The sequence below is a fragment of the Hibiscus syriacus genome, unplaced genomic scaffold (genome assembly GCF_006381635.1).
Source record: "Hibiscus syriacus cultivar Baekdansim isolate YM2019G1 unplaced genomic scaffold, ASM638163v2 tig00112249_pilon, whole genome shotgun sequence".
NCBI lineage: Eukaryota > Viridiplantae > Streptophyta > Magnoliopsida > Malvales > Malvaceae > Hibiscus > Hibiscus syriacus.
In genome coordinates this window covers 2,013,487-2,033,876 of record NW_024063281.1, presented here as the reverse complement: position 1 = coordinate 2,033,876, position 20,390 = coordinate 2,013,487, and the positions used below count along the sequence as shown (strand labels likewise).

The 20,390-nt window shown below is 34.5% G+C and overlaps 5 protein-coding genes across 5 annotated transcripts; 3 read left to right on the top strand and 2 right to left on the bottom strand.

The window, feature by feature from the left end:
* Positions 1 to 2,259: 2,259 nt before the first annotated feature.
* LOC120176620 (ankyrin repeat-containing protein BDA1-like) lies at positions 2,260 to 3,341 on the bottom strand. Its single transcript, XM_039183016.1, has 4 exons — positions 3,325 to 3,341; positions 2,960 to 3,239; positions 2,597 to 2,848; positions 2,260 to 2,382 (listed from the first exon to the last, which is right to left on the bottom strand). The coding sequence occupies exons 1-4, from the start codon at positions 3,339 to 3,341 to the stop codon at positions 2,260 to 2,262; spliced, it is 672 nt and encodes a 223-aa protein (XP_039038947.1).
* A 216-nt stretch (positions 3,342 to 3,557) lies between these two features.
* Positions 3,558 to 5,361, bottom strand: LOC120176654 (pectinesterase PPME1-like). The gene is made up of 4 exons (XM_039183040.1): positions 4,864 to 5,361; positions 4,127 to 4,333; positions 3,785 to 4,026; positions 3,558 to 3,718 (listed from the first exon to the last, which is right to left on the bottom strand). Exons 1-4 carry the CDS (start codon positions 5,359 to 5,361, stop codon positions 3,559 to 3,561), a joined length of 1,107 nt encoding a protein of 368 aa, XP_039038971.1. The 3' UTR covers position 3,558.
* Positions 5,362 to 6,880: 1,519 nt separating this feature from the next.
* On the top strand, positions 6,881 to 10,856 carry LOC120176619 (disease resistance protein RUN1-like). Its single transcript, XM_039183015.1, has 4 exons — positions 6,881 to 7,028; positions 7,147 to 7,206; positions 9,396 to 9,777; positions 9,808 to 10,856. The coding sequence occupies exons 1-4, from the start codon at positions 6,881 to 6,883 to the stop codon at positions 10,502 to 10,504; spliced, it is 1,287 nt and encodes a 428-aa protein (XP_039038946.1). The 3' UTR covers positions 10,505 to 10,856.
* Positions 10,857 to 14,852: 3,996 nt separating this feature from the next.
* LOC120176652 (TMV resistance protein N-like) lies at positions 14,853 to 17,004 on the top strand. The gene is made up of 3 exons (XM_039183038.1): positions 14,853 to 15,382; positions 15,463 to 16,537; positions 16,887 to 17,004. Exons 1-3 carry the CDS (start codon positions 14,895 to 14,897, stop codon positions 16,980 to 16,982), a joined length of 1,659 nt encoding a protein of 552 aa, XP_039038969.1. The 5' UTR covers positions 14,853 to 14,894; the 3' UTR covers positions 16,983 to 17,004.
* On the top strand, positions 17,004 to 20,149 carry LOC120176653 (disease resistance-like protein DSC1). The gene is made up of 5 exons (XM_039183039.1): positions 17,004 to 17,213; positions 17,429 to 18,530; positions 18,624 to 18,662; positions 19,544 to 19,611; positions 19,706 to 20,149. The coding sequence occupies exons 1-5, from the start codon at positions 17,184 to 17,186 to the stop codon at positions 19,904 to 19,906; spliced, it is 1,440 nt and encodes a 479-aa protein (XP_039038970.1). The 5' UTR covers positions 17,004 to 17,183; the 3' UTR covers positions 19,907 to 20,149.
* The last annotated feature ends 241 nt before the right edge of the window (positions 20,150 to 20,390 follow it).

Here is a 20,390-nt window from a genome sequence, read left to right as displayed (position 1 = left end):
TGCAGGAACTCATGAGCTTCTTCGTATTGATATATATCTTTGAAAAATGATGCAATACCTAGGTCCATGAGAATCAAGAATCACCAATATGAACACACATCATTTTTGTATTTTTCTAGTCACTCCCCATACTTGAAATACACCTTTCTAAGCACATTGATAATAAATATGTCAATCTCTTACAATGACTAAAGAAATGAAGTGACTAAAATTTACTAAAAATTCAATTCTAAATGAAAATCATTCAATGCTTATCACATATTATGTAACGACCAATTAATTATAAACTAATCAAACTACTAATAGAAAAATAAAGGATACAATTCAATTTGTAAAATCTTTTGTGAGGTGTTATTCTTGTTATATAACTGAATCGGTGCTATTTAGCATATATATTAATTTTGATAATATTATGATAAATTCTTAAGTTAGTTTGGTGGTTGAGTGTTTAGTATTACTTCATAGAGGTCTTTAGTTTGAATCTCTTTAAAAGTATAGTTTTTCATAAACAAACGACGTTGTTTTTGGCTTTTTAAGCATCAAAAGAGTTACGTTAAAAAACGTCGTTTTGGTGAGGCAACCACATCAACAACGTCACGACACACAACAGCCACGTTATCGTCCTGTTAAACCATTAACGGCGGAGTAACATAATTGCACTTAATTTTTTTTTTAAATTGTCTAGGGCATTTAACGGTGAGATTGATTTCAGAACTATTGAAGCAGTATTGGTTAACGGTGTTTACATGTTTATTCATCAAAAAGTTATTTTTGTGTTTTTAAAAACCAAGACAATGGTCTCAGGTCATGTTAGCTAACGCGATGGTGTCCTAGCTCTAGATGTTATCTTATTAATTATTCGTGATATGCGGGTATCATTCTCAAATTTCTCGTCGTTTTTTCAAATAAGATAATGTTATTTTATTATGGTAGTAATGTGATGGTGTCCTAATTCATTGGATGTTATCTTTTTAATTAATCTTGAGAGGAGGGCATCCTTCGCAAAATTTGCATTCATATAAGGATTATATTGGATGTTATCTTTTTAAATTGTAAATTTAAATATGATGGTGTCCTAATTCATCACATGTTTATGATATTCTCTAATTGCTTCAGTTTGAATCAAGATTCAATTGATAACATTGAGGCAAATGCCATGCTCAATATTCAATCCCTAAGTGAGAAATGGGCATCAAGATATTATAAGGAGTTCTCTCCGGATCCCCTACCAAAACTGATTTGTTGTTTCCCGGGAAACAAAATTTCAGCAAATAGGTTGAGAATCATAGCATGAAATCTTCCTTGAATTTGAAGATAGCCCCAAGTGGGCGTAGTGGGAGCAGATTCTTGGTTTTTGCTATATGTCTTGTGGCCGATCTCACTGACAGCGGTCGCATTAAAGATCTTGAATTTATCTGTGAATATCAACTGGTAGCCGCCAGTGGTAGTGATGGTGACGGTGGTTTTGAAAAGTACAAAAGTGAGTTATTTTGCGAGGCAAAGCATTGGACGAATGGTATTTGCATGGGTGATCATGTGTACATTCTGTGTGGTAAGGATATGGTTAGAGAAGACAAGAATTATGAGGAGGCATCGTTTCAATTCTGCATCAAACATGGCACATTCAATGAAGAAGAATATATGGAGGTGAAGAAATGTGGAGTTGATGTAATTTACGTGGATGCAGAGAGGTGCACCATCACTGATGTCATGAGATGTGATAAATCCAACCACATAAAATGGGCAATTTGTTCAATAATCTGTGATAGTTGCACCTAATTATTTTTTCACCTGTCTTCTATTTTAGGTATAGAATAGATCGTCCAAGAAGGAAATTGGCTTGGTTTTATTCATAGGAGCAATGGTGGCTGCAAGGAGATTCGGAATATGTTCTTGAACAATATCTGCTTTTTATTCCACGACAAAGATGATACAAAAACATTCAACATATTTCAAGCAGATACGTTATAAACCAGAAGTGTCACCTTAAACTTGGATTAATTACAAATTTAAAGTTTAAAATAGTTACACAATTTAGTGCTCCGCTTTATGCAGAATCGACATAGATGAAAGACTAACCACGATCCTATTGATTCTATAGGGTGCATGATATAGTTTATGGGGTCAAGTCATCATACATAAAAACAAATAAAAACAACACTTGAATTGCAGCACCTGAGAAGTGAAATGGTAAAATCCAACATCCCACTATCGAAACACTGAATTTCGACACTTGATATGCGATACACATGAACGCCATTAAGATGAAAACGATCCCCGAGAGGAGAGAGAATTATTGATGCTGAAGAGGTTGGGACAATGAAAGATATTGATTGGTGAAAGCATACTGCAAGAAACGCAAGTAGCACTTGAAGTGCTGTCCTGAAACCATAGGGAAAAGGTTTAAGCAGGGATAGTGTTAGGAAAAAGGTTACGATGAAGACGACATAGGTCGGAATATAGAAAAGAAGAAACTGGGAAGGGTCCATGACAGATATCCCCAATTTCTTTGAGGCGTTTCCACCCTGCCAAACACCACCAGGCGGGCTAAGTGTGGCTTGGTAGGTTGCAGTTAGAAGCATTAATCCTAAATTACCAGTAATGCATTACGGTTCTCGCCTGATATATTATCCATATCACGGAAAATCAGTGACGATGCTTTGGTGACATAACTGGCGGTTTGTTTCTCCAACTTAGGTATAAACTTTGAAACAACTTGAATAAAGCAACCACGCAAACCAGTAATGCTTTCTGTGTAACCATGTTGATGGGAAACACCCAGTGCCGTCAAACCAGCTTGATCAGTGGCATGCTTATCAGCCTTGCAGTTTAATAGTAGTTTAAGCATCTGTTTAATTGATAGTTTGAGATATAAAAAAGCTACATTAATCAATTAATCGTCTCTATAAAGTACAAAACAATCAATGTAGTATTAATTATTAACACTAAGGAGTCAAACCTGGGCCTCATTGCTGCTAGCTGCTATGTGCAGTGCTGTGTTGCCATTTTCATCCTTTCGATTCACCACTTCTCGATGATAGGCTGTCTTCATAAGTGTCCTAAGTAGGACTTGGAGAACATCTAGCCTTCTGTTTTCCACGGCTATATGCAAAGCAGTGCTATTTTGAGTTGTAACATCCAGGATACTATCAGGGCAAGCCTCTAGAAACCTATCCAGAAAGAAGTCCTGGTTTGCAACTTTACTTACATAGTGCAAAGGAGTCTTACTCTTCCTTCCTCTGACACGAACAAGATCTTTTTCGATCTCCAAAAAGCAAGGCGCCACCTCTTTATGGCCTTTTTTAACTGTTAGTCTTAAATAACATGTTAGTCTTAAGCATATTATTATTGTTCATGCCCATAATAATATTTGACTATGAAACTTTTAATAATAATAATATTATTATATGGACTTTATTATCTTTCAGTTTTTGTTAAACACAGACATATAACTGATAATAATAGTGGCAATGCCTTTATTCAATAAAATCGGTAAATAAATGTATTATTACAATAATCATATGATTGGTCTTTAGGTATACTCTAACAATAGATTGATCAGATCATCGGAGGAGGGAGCAGCCATTTGGTGGCAACAACGTAGTCAAGCGACAAGAATGGTTCGGCTTCCTTTTCGGTTAGCTGCTTGGTGAATGGCTCCCGCCCACTGGAAGATGCGCCTACCCCAGTGCACTTGTATTCTCCATAGTAAACAGTTCTACAAAAAAAATAATTATCATTATCATAATTAATCAATAAGATTAGTGTGTGACCATCAACTTACTTGGCTCTTTCTGGTTGCATGTCATGAGACCAGCCGGCAGGATTCACAACGTCGGTCATTTCAGTATAAGCATAAACAACTCTCGGACTGCTCTTCCATGCCCTCCCCAAAAATGAACCCTTTGCCGTTCCGGTGATTTTTCCGTGCACAATGGAGTACCCGGTGTCCTCCGATGAACTTTCTCTAGCTTGTGCCGTGATTACTGTAAGTTTCGGTTCTATTTCTACAAATATTTCCGTGTCCTGCATCCCACTTTTCCAATCAAATTCTGGGATATCTATATCTATATATATATATATATATATATATATATCGTATTTCATGTGTTTTCTAAATGTATACCAGATATAAAGATTTCCCACTTCCAAAAATGAAATCAACGGTGCCTCGAATATAGCAATCCTTGAAGAAGTGGTTCCCCCTGTCATCGCACACTGTATCCTGAAAACCGAATATGTTGCAGCCATAAAATGCCGATCTGTCACCGGATACTCTCAAGGCAACCGCTTGTGCTCCTTCCCTTTTCCCATCAGGCTTCGGAGCACTGTTCTATGTATAATAACAAATTATTGAAAGTTAACAATGTATTCAATTCAAGGAAGAACATGTTGTTAAGAATTTATAAGTGGAGAAAATAAATAAAACGTAATACGTGTAAAAGATGAGATTTAACGATGTTCAATTTTTTTTATTTCTACTGGTGAAAAGAATAATAATCCATTATAAACGTATAGATTATCATGTTCATCATGAAATATATTCTAGGGTATGTACATATGTATTAATAATAGAAATTTTTGTATGGACGTATACAAATAAAATTCATATTAGACATCATCAATAAAATAAACAATTAATCTAAAGAAATTTAGATTTCAATGTCTACCCTAGATAACATATACATGCAACCACATGCTAAGGATACATATACATAATATCTCATGTGTACTAAAGTTTGATATTTATTTATTTATTTAAAATATCTCAAAATATTCTCTTACTATCTCTATAAAGTTAAACATCAATTATAATTTGAGTTAAAATATAAGCATATGTGCTGGTTAAATTCTGGAGCTTACTATTATGTTGAGATAAGCACCCACAAAGTAATTAGACAAGGTGGTGAGAGTGCCGCTGTCTACAGTTCCATAGTCCTTGGCGGTGGCATCAAATGTCAAATTGGGCATGTTTTTGGGGTCCCCCACCAGTGTAACGTAAGGCTTGTCTCGAGGGATTGTGATTTTCTCTTGGTAAGATCCGGGTCCGATAGATATTATAACGCGTTTGCTATTCCCGGCTGGAACGCTGTCAATGGCTTTCATTATGGTAGCGAAATCTCCACCGTCACCTTGCTTAACCTTTATGATTTTAGGTTCAGCCTCGGCCTGAACCAATTCTGGGTCTAAAGTGCCAGCCCTTTGACTGAGAGGCTTGATAACGCTATTGAACCAATCATTTACCTTGGATTTGTCCTCCGGTATCTGTGTACTTTGAGACTGAACGATCGGAGCAAAAAAGACAATCATGCAGATTGCTGCATAAACTCCACCGTTTTCGATTCCTTTTGTTCCTGTCATTTGTATTTTTTATTGTTGATATTGTGTTTATTTTTTCGGTGACTCTTATTTATAAGATAAATTTGTGAAGAAAAATCTGTAAACATGAGATTTAGAGTGATCCTCGCTCCGCCTATCATTTTTTATAGTTCTTGCATGCACCATTAAGCTTGTTGTGTAATTCAAATCAATACTTTAAGATGGTCCCACTAGTGACTTGACACACGGCATTAAAACTTCTGGAATGTTCAAAATATATTATTATATCATTTTGTAATTTATATTAGAATTAATATACTTTTATAAAATAGAATAAATAAAATTAATTTTAATTATACTTTAACTTAAATAATATTTTTATTAAAATTAAAATAATAATGTATAATCTTATGATTAAATATTATACCCTCCTTAAGAATTTTAGAATTTTAGGTTCAAATTACATCATAATCTATCCATATATATATATATATATATATATATAGTTTTCATTAAATTATATCATGTGTTATTATCTTATCCAAAGATACTAACTTACTAGGAAAAATACACATAAAATATCATATGACGATAATAACCTTAATTAAAGCAATATTAAAATTTAATGACTCCAATATAATTTCTGTATTGCGGAGGATTGTTAGGATGCATAAGTGTGTGATTGTTTTGATTCAAGTAACTAAAAAAGAGATTTGACTGAATCGAATATAGCGAGGTTTTGGTGCGATGATGTTGTCGATTTTAGATTCTCGAAAGCTGTGGGTAATGTTGGGGGTCTGCTGATTGTGTGGGATAAGAGTCGTTTTTTAAAGGACATATTCTTTCTTTTATTAGGGAGGTATGCTTCACAGTTTTCGAATTGCTCAGTGTTGAATGCTTATGCTCCTTGTCATGTAGGCTCACTATGGAATGAGAATATGGTTGAGAGGGGAAATTTAATTAATAATTGATTCATGGCTGGTGACTTTAATGCCATTCGAAACTATAGTGAGAGAATTGGCTGCTCTTTTAGTCAAACTGAGATTGCAGCTTTCAACACGTTCGTTGTAGAGTGTGATCTTTTTTGTATACCTTTAGCGGGGAGGAATTTTACATGGTTCAGACCGGAAAATAGTAGGAACCGCCTTGTTTTGTTGAGGATGAATGGCTTCAGCTGAGATAACAGTGATGTTATGAGAGGATTGTTAGTGTGGCTCTAAGAATATTAGATATGTCTTTCCCCGTTTGTACAGGATGCTTCAAAGGAAATTGGTTGTTGTAGAAATAATTGTTGGCAATGGAAGCTGGCAGGACGTTGTATGGGAGATTAGTTGCAAGATGCTTGCTGGAACGAGAAAAACATTGTCTGGGAGTGGTTAACAAATTGGTCATGTCAACAAGAGTTTGGTGGCGGGTGATTTGGTTGTAACTTAGGACAATAGATGAATTATTAGAATTCTGCTTTCAAGTCCGATTGCGAGGAGAAGCAAAATTGTTTTTGGTTTATTTGTGCTGCTTCGATACTTTGAAATTTGTTCTTGTCTCAAGATCGAAAATTGCAATGGCTGATCTTCTTGCAAATGCGGGTCTTTGTAGACAAGAATTAATCAAAGCGTGGTGGAAAGTGGGGAGAATGGTTCTGAAGAATTTTCTTTTTGTTCGTTGTCTTATGTTGTGGCGATTCATGGTCTGGTTTGTGGCTGCTTTAGGTTTTGGTTGAGGTTGATTTGAATACTTGCAGTTAACCTTTGGTTCTGCTTTCATGTTTTAGTAGTTTAGGGTGGTTTTTTGGGGTTTTGTTTTTGCTCTGTTGGCATGGGTGAATAGGTTTTGATGGGTTTACAGGTGTTTTTATTTGCAATCTGTTGTCTATGTTTGTGTTGCAAGGTATATTGATTGCAGCAGGTTGTTGCAGGGTGCCTTCACGTTCAGCAGATTTTGATTGTGTTTGTTTTGAACGTTGTTCCAATGCTTGATTGTGTTGTACTCTTTTCCTCTATATAGGTTTAAGGAGGTTTTTAATGAGGCACACAGTTTAGGCGTGGACATGTTGACTTTATCATCAATAAAATATTTATGTCGAGCAAAAAAAAAAACTGTGAACATTTTGGAAGGTCTAATTAGTAGGAGGCGTGTTAACTGTTGAGTGTCGTGCTTGATTTGAGTTTCGTGTAATGCAGTTTTCTGGCATGAAACAAGGCTTTTGTAGAGCTATCTCAGTTGTTTACGATCAAGCAAGCTTGTGGGTTTTAATGTGATAATAAGCCCAACCACAATGTGAAACATGCAAGGTCATTAGCAAAGGATCTCATCAAGTTATTCTATGCTTCATGCAATTGTCAGGTGAGCTTTTAGGTGAGCTTTTAGAAGGGGTATTGTCGTGCACTTCAGTGATTCCTTTTTGCAGGAGTGATTTTGTAAGCTTGGGGTTGTGTTTTGTTGGGTGATTTTGTTGTTTGGTGTTGACTCTTTTTATATTGTCGGGGAGAATGTACTTTTTTCATCCTTTTAGGATTAGAGAGGTTTTTAACGAGACACTCTCATTGACTATTGTCTTTATAGTTATATTAATAAAAATTATAATTGCCGAGCAAAAAAAATTGTCTTAGTTTTAATTTAATTCAAAAAGAAAGTCTTACAATTGTCTTAGTTTAAAATAGTTACACAATTTAGTGCTCCGCTTTATGCGGAATCGGCATAGATGAAAGACTAACCACGATCCTATTGATGCTATATGGTACATGATATAGTTTATAGGGTCAAAGTCATCATCAACCATAGAATAAACTGCAAATGATAAACAATAACCTACAACTACAATGGTGCCTTTCCAGAACTTATCATACATAAAAACAAATAAAAACAACACTTGAATTGCAGCACCTGAGAAGTGAAATGGTAAAATCCAACATCCCACGATCGAAACACTGAATTTCGACACTTGATATGCGATACACAGGAACGCCATTAAGATGAAAACGATCCCCGAGAGGAGAGAAAGAATTATTGATGCTGAAGAGGTTGGGACAATGAAAGTTATTGATTGGTGAAAGCATACAGCAAGAAACGCAAGTAGCACTTGCAGTGCTGTCCTGAAACCACGGGGAAAAGGTTTAAGCAGGGCTAGAGTTAGGAAAAAGGTTACGATGAAGACGACATAGGTCGGAATATAGAAAAGAAGAAACTGGGAAGGGTCCATGATAGATGTCTCCACTCTTTTTATATTGTCGGGGAGAATGTACTTTTTTCATTCTTTTAGGATTAGAGAGGTTTTTAACGAGACACTCTCATCGACTATTGTCTTTATAGTTATATTAATAAAAATTATAATTGCCGAGCAAAAAAAATTGTCTTAGTTTTAATTTAATTCAAAAAGAAAGTCATACAATTGGTTATTTTGACACATTTAAATAATGACATGTGTAACCATCTAATTGAAGAGTTTTTAATTAATTTTATTATTTAATTTAATTAATTTTCTCATCAATTAGGTGGTGACATATATCACCGCCAATTTAAAGAGAAAAATGAGAGGAAACATTTATTGTTCAGAGGAATTGAACCAAATGCATCAAGCTTTCAGGGTCACACCTCACCACTTAATTGGTGGGAAAATTAATTGAATTAAATATTAAATTTAATTAAAAAAACTCTCTAATAAGGTGTGACACATGTCACTATTGAAATGTGTTAAAATAACTTATTGACATGTGACACCTCCTGATTAAATGATTTATTTTTTTAATTAAATTAAAACTATGACTATACATTAATAGAATGTGTAACTATTGAGGATTAAATATGTAACTATACCAATCTTATTAACTACTATGTCAGCACTTCCATCAAATATTAAAAGCTATATTAAAACCAATTAAATAGTTAAGTGATTATATTGGTAAAATTTTTAAAATAATGACTATATTGACACAACCCTATAGATAGATGGTCATCCATGTAATTTACCTTAATATAAAGTCATTTCCTTCTCAAGATTTAAATATTTTTTTTAATAAAAATATAAATTCAGTTTTCTTTTATTTTTTTTATCAACTTCACCTCTCATCTACACCAAGCTTTGAAGGGGAAGGGATTTGGTGTCTTCTTCGATGAAGAAGAATTGGAAAGAGGGGAGCTTCTTTCACCAGAACTTTCTCGAGCAATTGAAGCATCGAGACTCTCCATCATCGTTTTTTCTAAAGACTACGCTTCTTCAAAATCATGCTTGGCTGAACTCTCCGATGTCATGGACCGCAAGAAAACTCATGGTCAAATTGTTCTTCCCATCTTTTATCATGTTGATCCCTCTGACGTTCGGAATTTTGGTGGCAGTTTCAAAGCATCCTTTGATGTCCATGAATCAGATAGGCCTCGTGATGAAGTGAAGCGATGGAAAGCGGCCTTTGCTGAAGCCGGTAAATTAAAAGGGTGGCATATAGCTGGAGTCCAATTTGACAGGTAAACTATATTTTTCTTATTATCTGCCAGATCTGAAGCCGAGTACATTAATGATATTGTTGAATATGCATTAAATAAGTTGATGAATAGTTATTCTGGAAGTGCTTCTGAAGAATTTATCGGAATAGATTATCAGAAAAAGAAGATTTTGGAGCTGATTAAGCAAAATCGAGTAATAGGACTCTGGGGCATGGGTGGTATTGGCAAAACCACCCTTGCTGATGTTGTTTATATGGAAGTCTCTAACACGTTTGAAAGTTGTTACTTTCTTCAAAATGTTAGAGGGAAAATAGAAAAACAAGGGAGGGAATCCGTGCGAAACGAATTTCTTGCCATACTTTTAAAGGACAAAGAAATTCGTATAGACACCCCTTCCATAGGGTACCCTTACAGGGAGAGGCTGAACAATTTACGAGTAATTGTTGTCCTCGATGACGTGAATGACCCAGAACAAGTAGACTGGATGGGTGTTAAACATTTTGGTGATGGAAGTAAAATCATTCTAACGTCTAGAGATAGACAAGTGTTGAATAATGGAGGAGCCACCCAAATTCATAAGGTGGAAGAGTTAAATGAGAAGTATTCTCTTCAACTTTTTTCTATTACTGCATTTAAGCAGTTGAATCCTTCTGTTGATTTTCTATATCTATCCTACGAGTTTGTACGGTTAGCCCATGGCAGTCCACTTGCTCTTAAGATTTTGGGTGCTAAGCTATATTCAAAGTGAGGTGGAAAAAGTAAACAAGTTTGATGAACCCAAAATTTCACAAATTTTGAAGAGTAGCTTTGATGGGTTGGATAAGTTACAGAAGGATGTATTTCTGGACTTAGATGCTTCTTTAAAGGGGAATCAAAAGAAAAAGTAGAAAAAATTCTAAGTTGCTTGTATAAAGGTGCTGTGATTGGACTAAGCAGCTTGCTCGACAAGTGCCTATTTGACATCAATTCTTATGGGTGGATTTCTATGCATGATATGCTTGAAGAAATGGGTAAAGATATTGTTGATCAAGAATCTGAACACCCTGAAAAGCGTAAAAGGCTGTGGAATCCTAAGCACGTGTATCAAGTGCTCAACAATAATAAAGTAAGAGTTGTTTGTATTTATATTCATTTTGCCCTTTCGTATGATGTCCTATGGTTCAGTATCACACTATTTATATATATATACACACGCACGCACGCACACTTGATATTGTGTAAAATATATGTCTTAGGATATGGCATAGGATCTTCTCTAGTGTTTGTTGGGTTAGTTACATATCTAATGGACTGCTTTTATATAAAAAGACAATAAAAACAAACGTGTTTAATGATATGTCCAATTAGTGTAAGCATTTCCTAATATAATTGCATTTTATTTACTATTTAACTAGAATGCATGTAATCTTTCTTATACTAATACTTTGGTAAATTGTTTTTTTATATCAGGAAACTGACCGAATTGAAGGAATAAAGTTCTACATGTCTCATAGATATAACCTAAAGTTACGTCCTACATGTTTTGAGAGCATGCCTAATCTTAGATATATCAAATTTGATGTCTTTGAGAGATCACTTACAAATGGAGATATTGATATTGCATATCTTCCAAATGAGTTAAAGTGTCTTCAGTGGGAGTGTTACCCCTTCAAATCTTTATCACTAAATTTTAATCCAAAGAATCTTGTAGTGTTGAGTTTATCATGGGGCAAAATGGAACAACTCTGGAATGAAGATTTTCAGGTATATGCTCTTATGCTTCCTTCATCTAGGAAAAAAAATATGTATAATTAAGTATAAAAGATTTTTAAAATAAATATATTCTATTTTTTTAAAGAAGAAAATTTGTTTAGTGAATTCACGATCATCAAATCTAATATTTTATAATTATATGTTATGCGACTAAAGTAAATAGATAATGCTTACAAGTAATACAATTATTTTATATGTTTTTTGTACAGGATCTTGTTAATTTAAGGGAAATCGACGTTTCTAGTTGCTATAATTTAAGGAAGATCCCTAATCTATTAGGAGCCATCGACCTCGAAATCCTTAACTGTCAGTGGTGTATAAGTTTGGTCGAACTTCCTGAACTCCCAAAGATGTTGAATCACTTAAATTTATCATTCACTCAAATAGAAAAAGTGCCCTTTTCTTCAGACCCTTCAAATAATCTTCCAAATGAGTTGAGGCATCTTGAAAGATGTGGGTAATGTTGGGGGTCTGCTGACTGTGTGGGATAAGAGTCATTTTTTAAAGGACATATTCTTTCTTTTATTAGGGAAGTATGCTTCACAGTTTTCGAATTGCTCAGTGTTGAATGCTTATGCTCCTTGTCATGTAGGCTCGCTATGGAATGAGAATATGGTTGAGAGGGGAAATTTAATTAATAATTGATTCATGGCTGGTGACTTTAATGCCATTCAAAACCATAGTGAGAGAATTGGCTGCTCTTTTAGTCAAACTGAGATTGCAGCTTTCAACACGTTCGTTGTAGAGTGTGATCTTTTTTGTATGCCATTAGCGGGGAGGAATTTTACATGGTTCAGACAGGAAAATAGTAGGAACCGCCTTGTTTTGTTGAGGATGAATGGCTTCAGCTGAGATAATAGTGATGTTATGAGAGGATTGTTAGTGTGGCTCTAAGGATATTAGATATGTCTTTCCCCGTTTGTACAGGATGCTTCAAAGGAAATTGGTTGTTGTAGAAATAATTGTTGGCAATGGAAGCTGGCAGGACGTTGTATGGGAGATTAGTTGTAAGATGCTTGCTGGAACGAGAAAAACACTGTCTGGGAGTGGTTAACAAATTGGTCATGTCAACAAGAGTTTGGTGGCGGGTGATTTGGTTGTAACTTAGGACAATAGATGAATTATTAGAATTCTGCTTTCAAGTCCGATTGCGAGGAGAAGCAAAATTGTTTTTGGTTTATTTGTGCTGCTTCGATACTTTGAAATTGTTCATGTCTCAAGATCGAAATTGCAATGGCTGCTTCTTGCAAATGCGGGTCTTTGTAGACAAGAATTAATCAAAGCGTGGTGGAAAGTGGGGAGAACGGTTCTGAAGAATTTTCTTTTTGTTCGTGTTATGTTGTGGCGATTCATGGTCTGGTTTGTGGCTGCTTTAGGTTTTTGGTTGAGGTTGATTTGAATACTTACAGTTAACCTTTGGTTCTGCTTTCATGTTTTAGTGGTTTAGGGTGGTTTTTTGGGGTTTTGTTTTTACTCTGTTGGCATGGGTGAATAGGTTTTGATGGGTTTACAGGTGTTTTTAGTTGCAATCTGTTGTCTATGTTTGTGTTGAAAGGTATATTGATTGCAGCAGGTTGTTGCAGGGTGCCTTCACGTTCAGCAGATTTTGATTGTGTTTGTTTTGAACGTTGTTCCAATGCTTGATTGTGTTGTACTCTTTTCCTCCATATAGGTTTAAGGAGGTTTTTAATGAGGCACACAGTTTAGGCGTGGACATGTTGACTTTATCATCAATAAAATATTTATGCCGAGCAAAAAAAAAACTGTGAACGTTTTGGAAGGTCTAATTTGTAGGAGGCGTGTTAACTGTTGAGTGTCGTGCTTGATTTGAGTTTCGTGTATGCAGTTTGTCATGCAGTTATCTCATGTTTAACAAGGTTTGTAATAGCCCAACCACAATGTGAAACATGCAAGGTCATTAGTAAAGGATCTCATCAAGTTATTCTATTCTTCATGCAATTGTTAGGTGAGCTTTTAGAATGGGTATTGTCGTGCACTTCAGTGATTCCTTTTTGCAGGAGTGATTTTGTAAGCTTGGGGTTGTGTTTTGTTGGGTGATTTTGTTGTTTGGTGTTGACTCTTTTTATATTGTCGGGAGAATGTACTTTTTTCATCCTTTTAGGATTAGAGAGGTTTTTAACGAGACACTCTCATTGTTATTGTCTTTATAGTTATATTAATAAAAATTATAATTGCCGAGCAAAAAAATTGTCTTAGTTTTAATTTATTCAAAAGAAAGTCATACAATTGGTTATTTTGACACATTTAAATAATGACATGTGTAACCATCTAATTGAAGAGTTTTTAATTAATTTTATTATTTAATTTAATTAATTTTCTCATCAATTAGGTGGTGACATATATCACCGCCAATTTAAAGAGAAAAATGAGAGGAAACATTTATTGTTCAGAGGAATTGAACCAAATGCATCAAGCTTTCAGGGTCACACCTCAGCACTTAATTGGTGGGAAAATTAATTGAATTAAATATTAAATTTAATTAAAAAAACTCTCTAATAAGGTGTGACACAAGTCACTATTGAAATGTGTTAAAATAACTTATTGACATGTGACACCTCCTGATTAAATGATTTATTTTTTTAATTAAATTAAAACTATGACTATACATTAATAGAATGTGTAACTATTGAGGATTAAATATGTAACTATACCAATCTTATTAACTACTATGTCAGCACTTCCATCAAATATTAACAGCTATATTAAAACCAATTAAATAGTTAAGTGATTATATTGGTGAATTTTTTAAAATAATGACTATATTGACACAACCCTATAGATAGATGGTCATCCATGTAATTTACCTTAATATAAAGTCATTTCCTTCTCAAGATTTAAATATTTTTAAAAAAATATATATAAATTCAGATTTTATTGTTTATATTTTTCTTTTATCCAATTTTACTTTTACCTTTTTTTCAATTAAATAGATTAAATTTTAGATTTTAGATTAAATAGATTAAATTATAGATGAATGACCATTCGCGCCTTACATTACGTAACGTCAGTTCGAATAAAGCATAGATAATAATCCGCGTCTTTCTTGACGTGATGTTAATTCTGAAAGAATTCCGCAAAGACGCAGATGACAATCTGCGTTTTGTGAGAAACAATATTACATCAATAATATTAAGAGAAAGAATGTCTGATAAATAATTATTAAGTTAATGGGTGATATTTCGGTACAAAGGCCTAAAGAAAGTCGTCCCCAATGCTACAAGTCTAACGAAAACGCGTCCAGTCTCTTCCAGGGTCAATAACAGGCACCAATAATAATGTTACTCTTTATTTTCTTACCAGAATAAAACAAGCCAAGCCGAGCTCCCCTGTTATTTTCTCTCTTTTGCTTCAATCAGTACCCTTTCATGGCTTCTTCTTCCTCTTCTCATCCAATGAAGTATCAAGTTTTCTTGAGCTTTAGGGGTGAAGAAACACGTCTTAACTTCACCTCTCATCTACACCAAGCTTTGAAGGGGAAGGGATTTGGTGTCTTCTTCGATGAAGAAGAATTGGAAAGAGGGGAGCGTATTTCACCTGCACTTTCTCGAGCAATCGAAGCATCGAGACTCTCCATCATCGTTTTGTCTAAAGACTACGCTTCTTCAAAATCATGCTTGGCTGAACTCTCCGATATCATGGACCGCAAGAGCACTCATGGTCAAATTGTTCTTCCCATCTTTTATCATGTTGATCCCTCTGACGTTCGGAATTTTGGTGGCAGTTTCAAAGCATCCTATGATGTCCATGAATCAGATAGGTCTCTTGATAAAGTGAAGCTGAAGCGATGGAAAGCTGCCTTTGCTGAAGCCGGTAAATTAAAAGGGTGGCATATAGCTGGAGTCCAATTTGACAGGTAAACTATATTTTTACTCATCTTCTTTATTTGACTTTATCTTTGGTTTATTAACTTTTATTTTTCTTATTATCTGCCAGATCTGAAGCCGAGTACATTAATGATATTGTTGTATATGTATTAAATAAGTTGATGAATAGTTATTCTGGAAGTGCTTCTGAAGAATTTATCGGAATAGATTATCAGAAAAAGAAGATTTTGGAGCTGATTAAGCAAAATCGAGTAATAGGACTCTGGGGCATGGGTGGTATAGGCAAAACCACTCTTGCTGATGCTGTTTATAAGGAAGTCTCTACCACATTTGAAGGTTGTTACTTTCTTCAAAATGTTAGAGAGAAAATAGTAGAAAAAAAGAGGGAATCCGTGCGAAACGAATTCTTTTCCACGCTTTTAAAGGATAAAAAAATTCGTATAGACACCCCTTCGATAGGGTACCCTTACAGAGAGAGGCTGAACAATATACGAGTAATTGTTGTCCTCGACGACGTTAATGACCCAGAACAAGTAGACTGGATGGGTGTTAAACATTTTGGTGATGGAAGTAAAATCATTCTAACGTCTAGAGATAGACAAGTGTTGAAGAATGGAGGAGCCACCCAAATACATAAGGTGGAAGAGTTAAATGAGAAGTATTCTCTTCAACTTTTTTCTTTTACTGCATTTAAGCAGTTGAATCCTTCTGTTGATTTTCTACATCTATCCTACAAGTTTGTACGGTTAGCCCGTGGCAGTCCACTTGCTCTTAAGATTTTGGGTGCTAAGCTATATTCAAAGTCTAAAGAAGAGTGGAAAAGTGAGTTGGAAAAAGTAAACAAGTTTGATGAACCCAAAATTTCACAGATTTTGAAGAGTAGCTTTGATGGGTTGGATAAACTACAGAAGGATATATTTCTCGACTTAGTATGCTTCTTTAAAGGGAAATCAAAAGAAGAAGTAGAAAAAATTCTAAGTTGCGTGTATAAAGGTGCTGTGAGTGGACTAAGCAGCTTGCTCGACAAATGCCTATTTGACATCAGTTCTAACGGGCGGATTTCTATGCATGATATGCTTGAAGAAATGGGTAAAGATATTGTTGATCAAGAATCTAAATACCCTGAAAAGCGTAAAAGGCTGTGGAATCCTAAGGACGTGTATCAAGTGCTCAACAATAATAAAGTAAGAGTTGTTAGTATTTATATTCATTTTGCCCTTTCGTATGATGTCGTATGGTTCAGTATCACACTATTTATATATATATATATATACACGCACGCGCACACACTTGATATTATGTAAAATATATGTTTTAGGATATAGCATAGGATCTGCTCTAGTGTTTGTTGGGTTAGTTACATATCTAATGCACTGCTTTTATATAAAAAGACAACAAAAACAAACATGTTTAATGATATGTCCAATTAGTGTAAGCATTTCCTAAAATAATTGCATTTTATTTACGATTTAACTAGAATGCATGTAATCTTTCTTATACTAATACTTTGGTAAATTGTTTTTTTTATGTCAGGGAACTGACCGAATTGAAGGAATAAAGTTCGACATGTCTTATAGTGATAACCTAAAGTTAAGTCCTACATGTTTTGAGAGCATGCCTAATCTTTGATATATCAAATTTGATGTCCCTGAATTTCTATCGAGGTTGGCTGCTAATTTAATTACAAATGGAGATATTTATATTGATATTGATATTGCATATCTTCCAAATGAGTTAAAGTGGCTTCAGTGGAAGTGTTACCCCTTCAAATCTTTATCACTAAATTTTAATCCCAAGAATCTGGTAGTGTTGAATTTATCAGGGGGCAATATGGAACAACTCTGGAATGAAGATTTTCAGGTATATGCTTTTATGCTTCCTTCATCTAGGGAAAAAATATGTATAATTAAGTATAAAAGATTTTTAAAATAAATATATTCTACTTCTTCTAAAGAAGAAAATTTGTTTAGTGAATTCACGATCATCAAATCTAATATTTTATAATTATATGTTATGCAACTAAAGTAAATAGATAATGCTTACAAGTAATACAATTATTTATGTTTTTTGTACAGGATCTTGTTAATTTAAGGGAAATCGACGTTTCTTTTTGCAAGAAGTTAAGGAAGATCCCTAATCTATTAGGAGTCGTCAACCTCAAAATCCTTGACTGTAATTCGTGTAAAAGTTTGGTCCAGCTTCCTGAACTCCCAAATATGTTGAATCACTTAAATTTATCATTCACTAAAATAGAAGAAGTGTCCTTTTCTTCAGAGCCTTCAAATAATCTTCAACAGTTGATAATGACTGATTGCGAGAGCCTCAAATTACTCTCAGAGCTTCCATCAAACCTGAAGTACTTGGATACTCATGGTTGCATATCATTAGAAATTGTATCTTTCACTGATCCAAATTTCTGTTCTTTTGATGGTGAAAGAGACTACACAATGATATTCTCTAATTGCTTCAGCTTGAATCAAGATTCAGTTGATAACATCGAGACAAATTCCATGCTTCAAATTCAATTCCTAGCGGAGAAATGGGCATCAAGATATGATCATGAGTTCTCGATTGATCCCGAACCAAATTTGTTTTATTGTTTTCCGGGAAACAAAATTTCAGCAGATAGGTTTGAGTATCAGAGCAGAAATTCTTCATTAAGTTTGAAGATAGCCACAAGGGGGAGTAGTGGGAGAAGATTATTAGTTTTTGCTATATGTCTTGTAGTCGATCTCACTGATACTGATTTCGTTAGAAATCTTCAATTTATCTGTGAATATCAACTGTTAGCCGCCAGTGGTAATGATGGTGACGGTGGTTTTAAAAAGTTCAAAAGTGAATTGTTTTTGGATGAAATTGGTTGGAATATTCATAACTGCAAGGGTGATCATATTTTCATTCTATGTGGGAAAGATATGGTTAAAGAAGACCAGAATTATGTGGAGGCATCGTTTCAATTCTACATCAAACATCTCCCATTAATTAAGAATGAAGAAAAACATATCAAGGTGAAGAAATGTGGAGTTCATGTAATTGGAACCCCAATTATTGATGTTATGAGATGTGATAAATCCAACCTCAATTTTGATTCTCAAGGAGATGCTAATACTATGGAACCCCATCACCATTCAGCTACAGAAACAAGCACAAGGAGATCAAAGCGGCACAGGATCACAGGTGATTGGAACTTAGCAGTACATTTGCTTCTCTATGACATCTGATAACTGCACAAATAAATTATTAGTTAAACTCTTGTTATATCTGATGCAGAAACAAGAACAAGGAGATCAAAGCGGCACAGGGTAACAGGTGAGTGGAACTCAGAAATACATTTGCTTCTCTATTACATCTGATAAATGCACAAATAAATTAGTATTAGTTAATCTCTTGTTATATCATTATACAGGGCATTGATCATGTTGTTGCTGGCACTAGAATCCATGTCGTTGGTCCTGATGATGATCTGTGTAGTATATTTTTATTTTGGTTAAATTCATGTCTGGCCCTTCTGATTTCGTAAGTTACTCAATTTAATCTTTAAATCACATGTATTAATTGTTAGGTAACCTATTTAATTTTCTTTTTCCTACAATTAGGTACAACATGTTTATTTATTAATTATTATAGTTTTACTAACATATTTTTATGTTTAAATGAATATAAAGGCGTGCATCACAAAGTTATTTTTGTGATTTTAAAAATCAAGGTAATGTTATCGTGTCACGTTAGCTAACGTGATAATGTCCCAACTCATTAGATGTTATTTTGTTAATTATTCGTGACACATAGATATCATTCATAAACTTCTCATCATTTTTTAAGCGTAAACTACAACAGATATTATTGAACTTTAAGCCCCGACTCATTTACAACATCAAGTATTTAATGTTGTCAATTTTAATACTAACATTTACTTTTAAGTACAATTATCAACACTAGCTACTCTCGTGTTATACAACTTAATCGGTGCTATTCAACATATATATTAATTTTGTTAAGATTATAATAAATTCTTAAGATAATTTGGTGGCTGGGTGTTTAGTATTACGACAACACACCTCTGCCATGTTATCGTCCTGTTAAGCCATGATTTGATGATGTCCTTTGTTTTTTCTTAATATGAATGGATATTACCACAAGGTAAGGCTAGGAAACAACTTTCATGGGACTTTCTGGTTGGATGACTGTAGGGACTGGGGAGCCGTATATGCAGCACAAAGAGATAAAAGAGGCACAGGGTACCAAGAGCGCTGCACAGGTGATTGAAACTTAGCAAAATATTGGCTTCTCTATTGCATCTGATACCTGCACAAATAAATTATTAGTTAATCTACTGCTATATCATTATGCAGGGCGTTGAACATGCCATTGCTGGCACTAGTACCTATGTCGTTACTGATGAGGATGTGGAAGATCTCAAAGAAGCAATCAAGGATGAATGGATGATATGCAATCGTTCTACATGTAGGTATCTACCCTCGGCTGTTTGGAAGAAGGTAAAGATGAGGTTTGATGATATCAAGGTGGAGAAATGCAGTGGCCTGTGTGGATGAAGACCAGGGTATGATGAATCGAGCTACGAAGATGAAGAAATGTGCAACTTTGATGAGATGAGCAAATGATGTTGAACAAGATATTCCCAACAACATAGAAGGCATAGGCCAATTTAATAATTCCACTTTGTTTTCAACAAGATGCCGTGTATCACTATAGATTGCTTTCAAGAGCTGCCAACCGGACAGTTTGGAGAAATTTGTATTGGTACCACCAAACTACAATAGACGATTAAACTAACGCTCAATTCGTGTACTTTTTATCTTTATAATCGATGCTTATAATTTTTTTCAATTTCACTTTTTACCTGTATAATTGAAGCTCTTAATTTTTTAATCTCATTTTTTACCTTTATAATTGAGCTCTTAATTTTTTTTCAACCCTACTTTTTACTTCTATAATTTAGGCCCCAAATTTTTTTCAATCTCACTTTCACCTTTATAATTGAGGTCTCTAATCATTTCAATCCCACTTTTAATTTTT

Excerpts from the sequence above, each read along its gene's own strand:
- LOC120176620 (XM_039183016.1), bottom strand. Across the intron at positions 2,849-2,959 it reads CTAGCAGCAATGAGGCCCAG|ATGCTTAAACTACTATTAAA; the intron begins GTTTGACTCCTT and ends TCAATTAAACAG. Across the intron at positions 2,383-2,596 it reads AGAACCGTAATGCATTACTG|GACAGCACTTCAAGTGCTAC; the intron begins GTAATTTAGGAT and ends CTATGGTTTCAG.
- LOC120176654 (XM_039183040.1), bottom strand. The coding sequence starts at position 5,361 with ATGACAGGAACAAAAGGAATCGAAAACGGTGGAGTTTATGCAGCAATC. Across the intron at positions 4,334-4,863 it reads GTGCTTATCTCAACATAATA|AACAGTGCTCCGAAGCCTGA; the intron begins GTAAGCTCCAGA and ends TATTATACATAG. Across the intron at positions 3,719-3,784 it reads ATGCAACCAGAAAGAGCCAA|AACTGTTTACTATGGAGAAT; the intron begins GTAAGTTGATGG and ends TTTTTTTTGTAG.
- LOC120176619 (XM_039183015.1), top strand. The coding sequence starts at position 6,881 with ATGGCTGATCTTCTTGCAAATGCGGGTCTTTGTAGACAAGAATTAATC. Across the intron at positions 7,029-7,146 it reads CTGGTTTGTGGCTGCTTTAG|GTTTTGATGGGTTTACAGGT; the intron begins GTTTTGGTTGAG and ends ATGGGTGAATAG. Across the intron at positions 7,207-9,395 it reads GTCTATGTTTGTGTTGCAAG|CTTTGAAGGGGAAGGGATTT; the intron begins GTATATTGATTG and ends ATCTACACCAAG.
- LOC120176652 (XM_039183038.1), top strand. The coding sequence starts at position 14,895 with ATGGCTTCTTCTTCCTCTTCTCATCCAATGAAGTATCAAGTTTTCTTG. Across the intron at positions 15,383-15,462 it reads GCTGGAGTCCAATTTGACAG|ATCTGAAGCCGAGTACATTA; the intron begins GTAAACTATATT and ends ATTATCTGCCAG. Across the intron at positions 16,538-16,886 it reads AAGTGCTCAACAATAATAAA|GGAACTGACCGAATTGAAGG; the intron begins GTAAGAGTTGTT and ends TTTTTATGTCAG.
- LOC120176653 (XM_039183039.1), top strand. The coding sequence starts at position 17,184 with ATGGAACAACTCTGGAATGAAGATTTTCAG. Across the intron at positions 17,214-17,428 it reads TCTGGAATGAAGATTTTCAG|GATCTTGTTAATTTAAGGGA; the intron begins GTATATGCTTTT and ends TTTTTTGTACAG. Across the intron at positions 19,612-19,705 it reads GTACCAAGAGCGCTGCACAG|GGCGTTGAACATGCCATTGC; the intron begins GTGATTGAAACT and ends ATCATTATGCAG.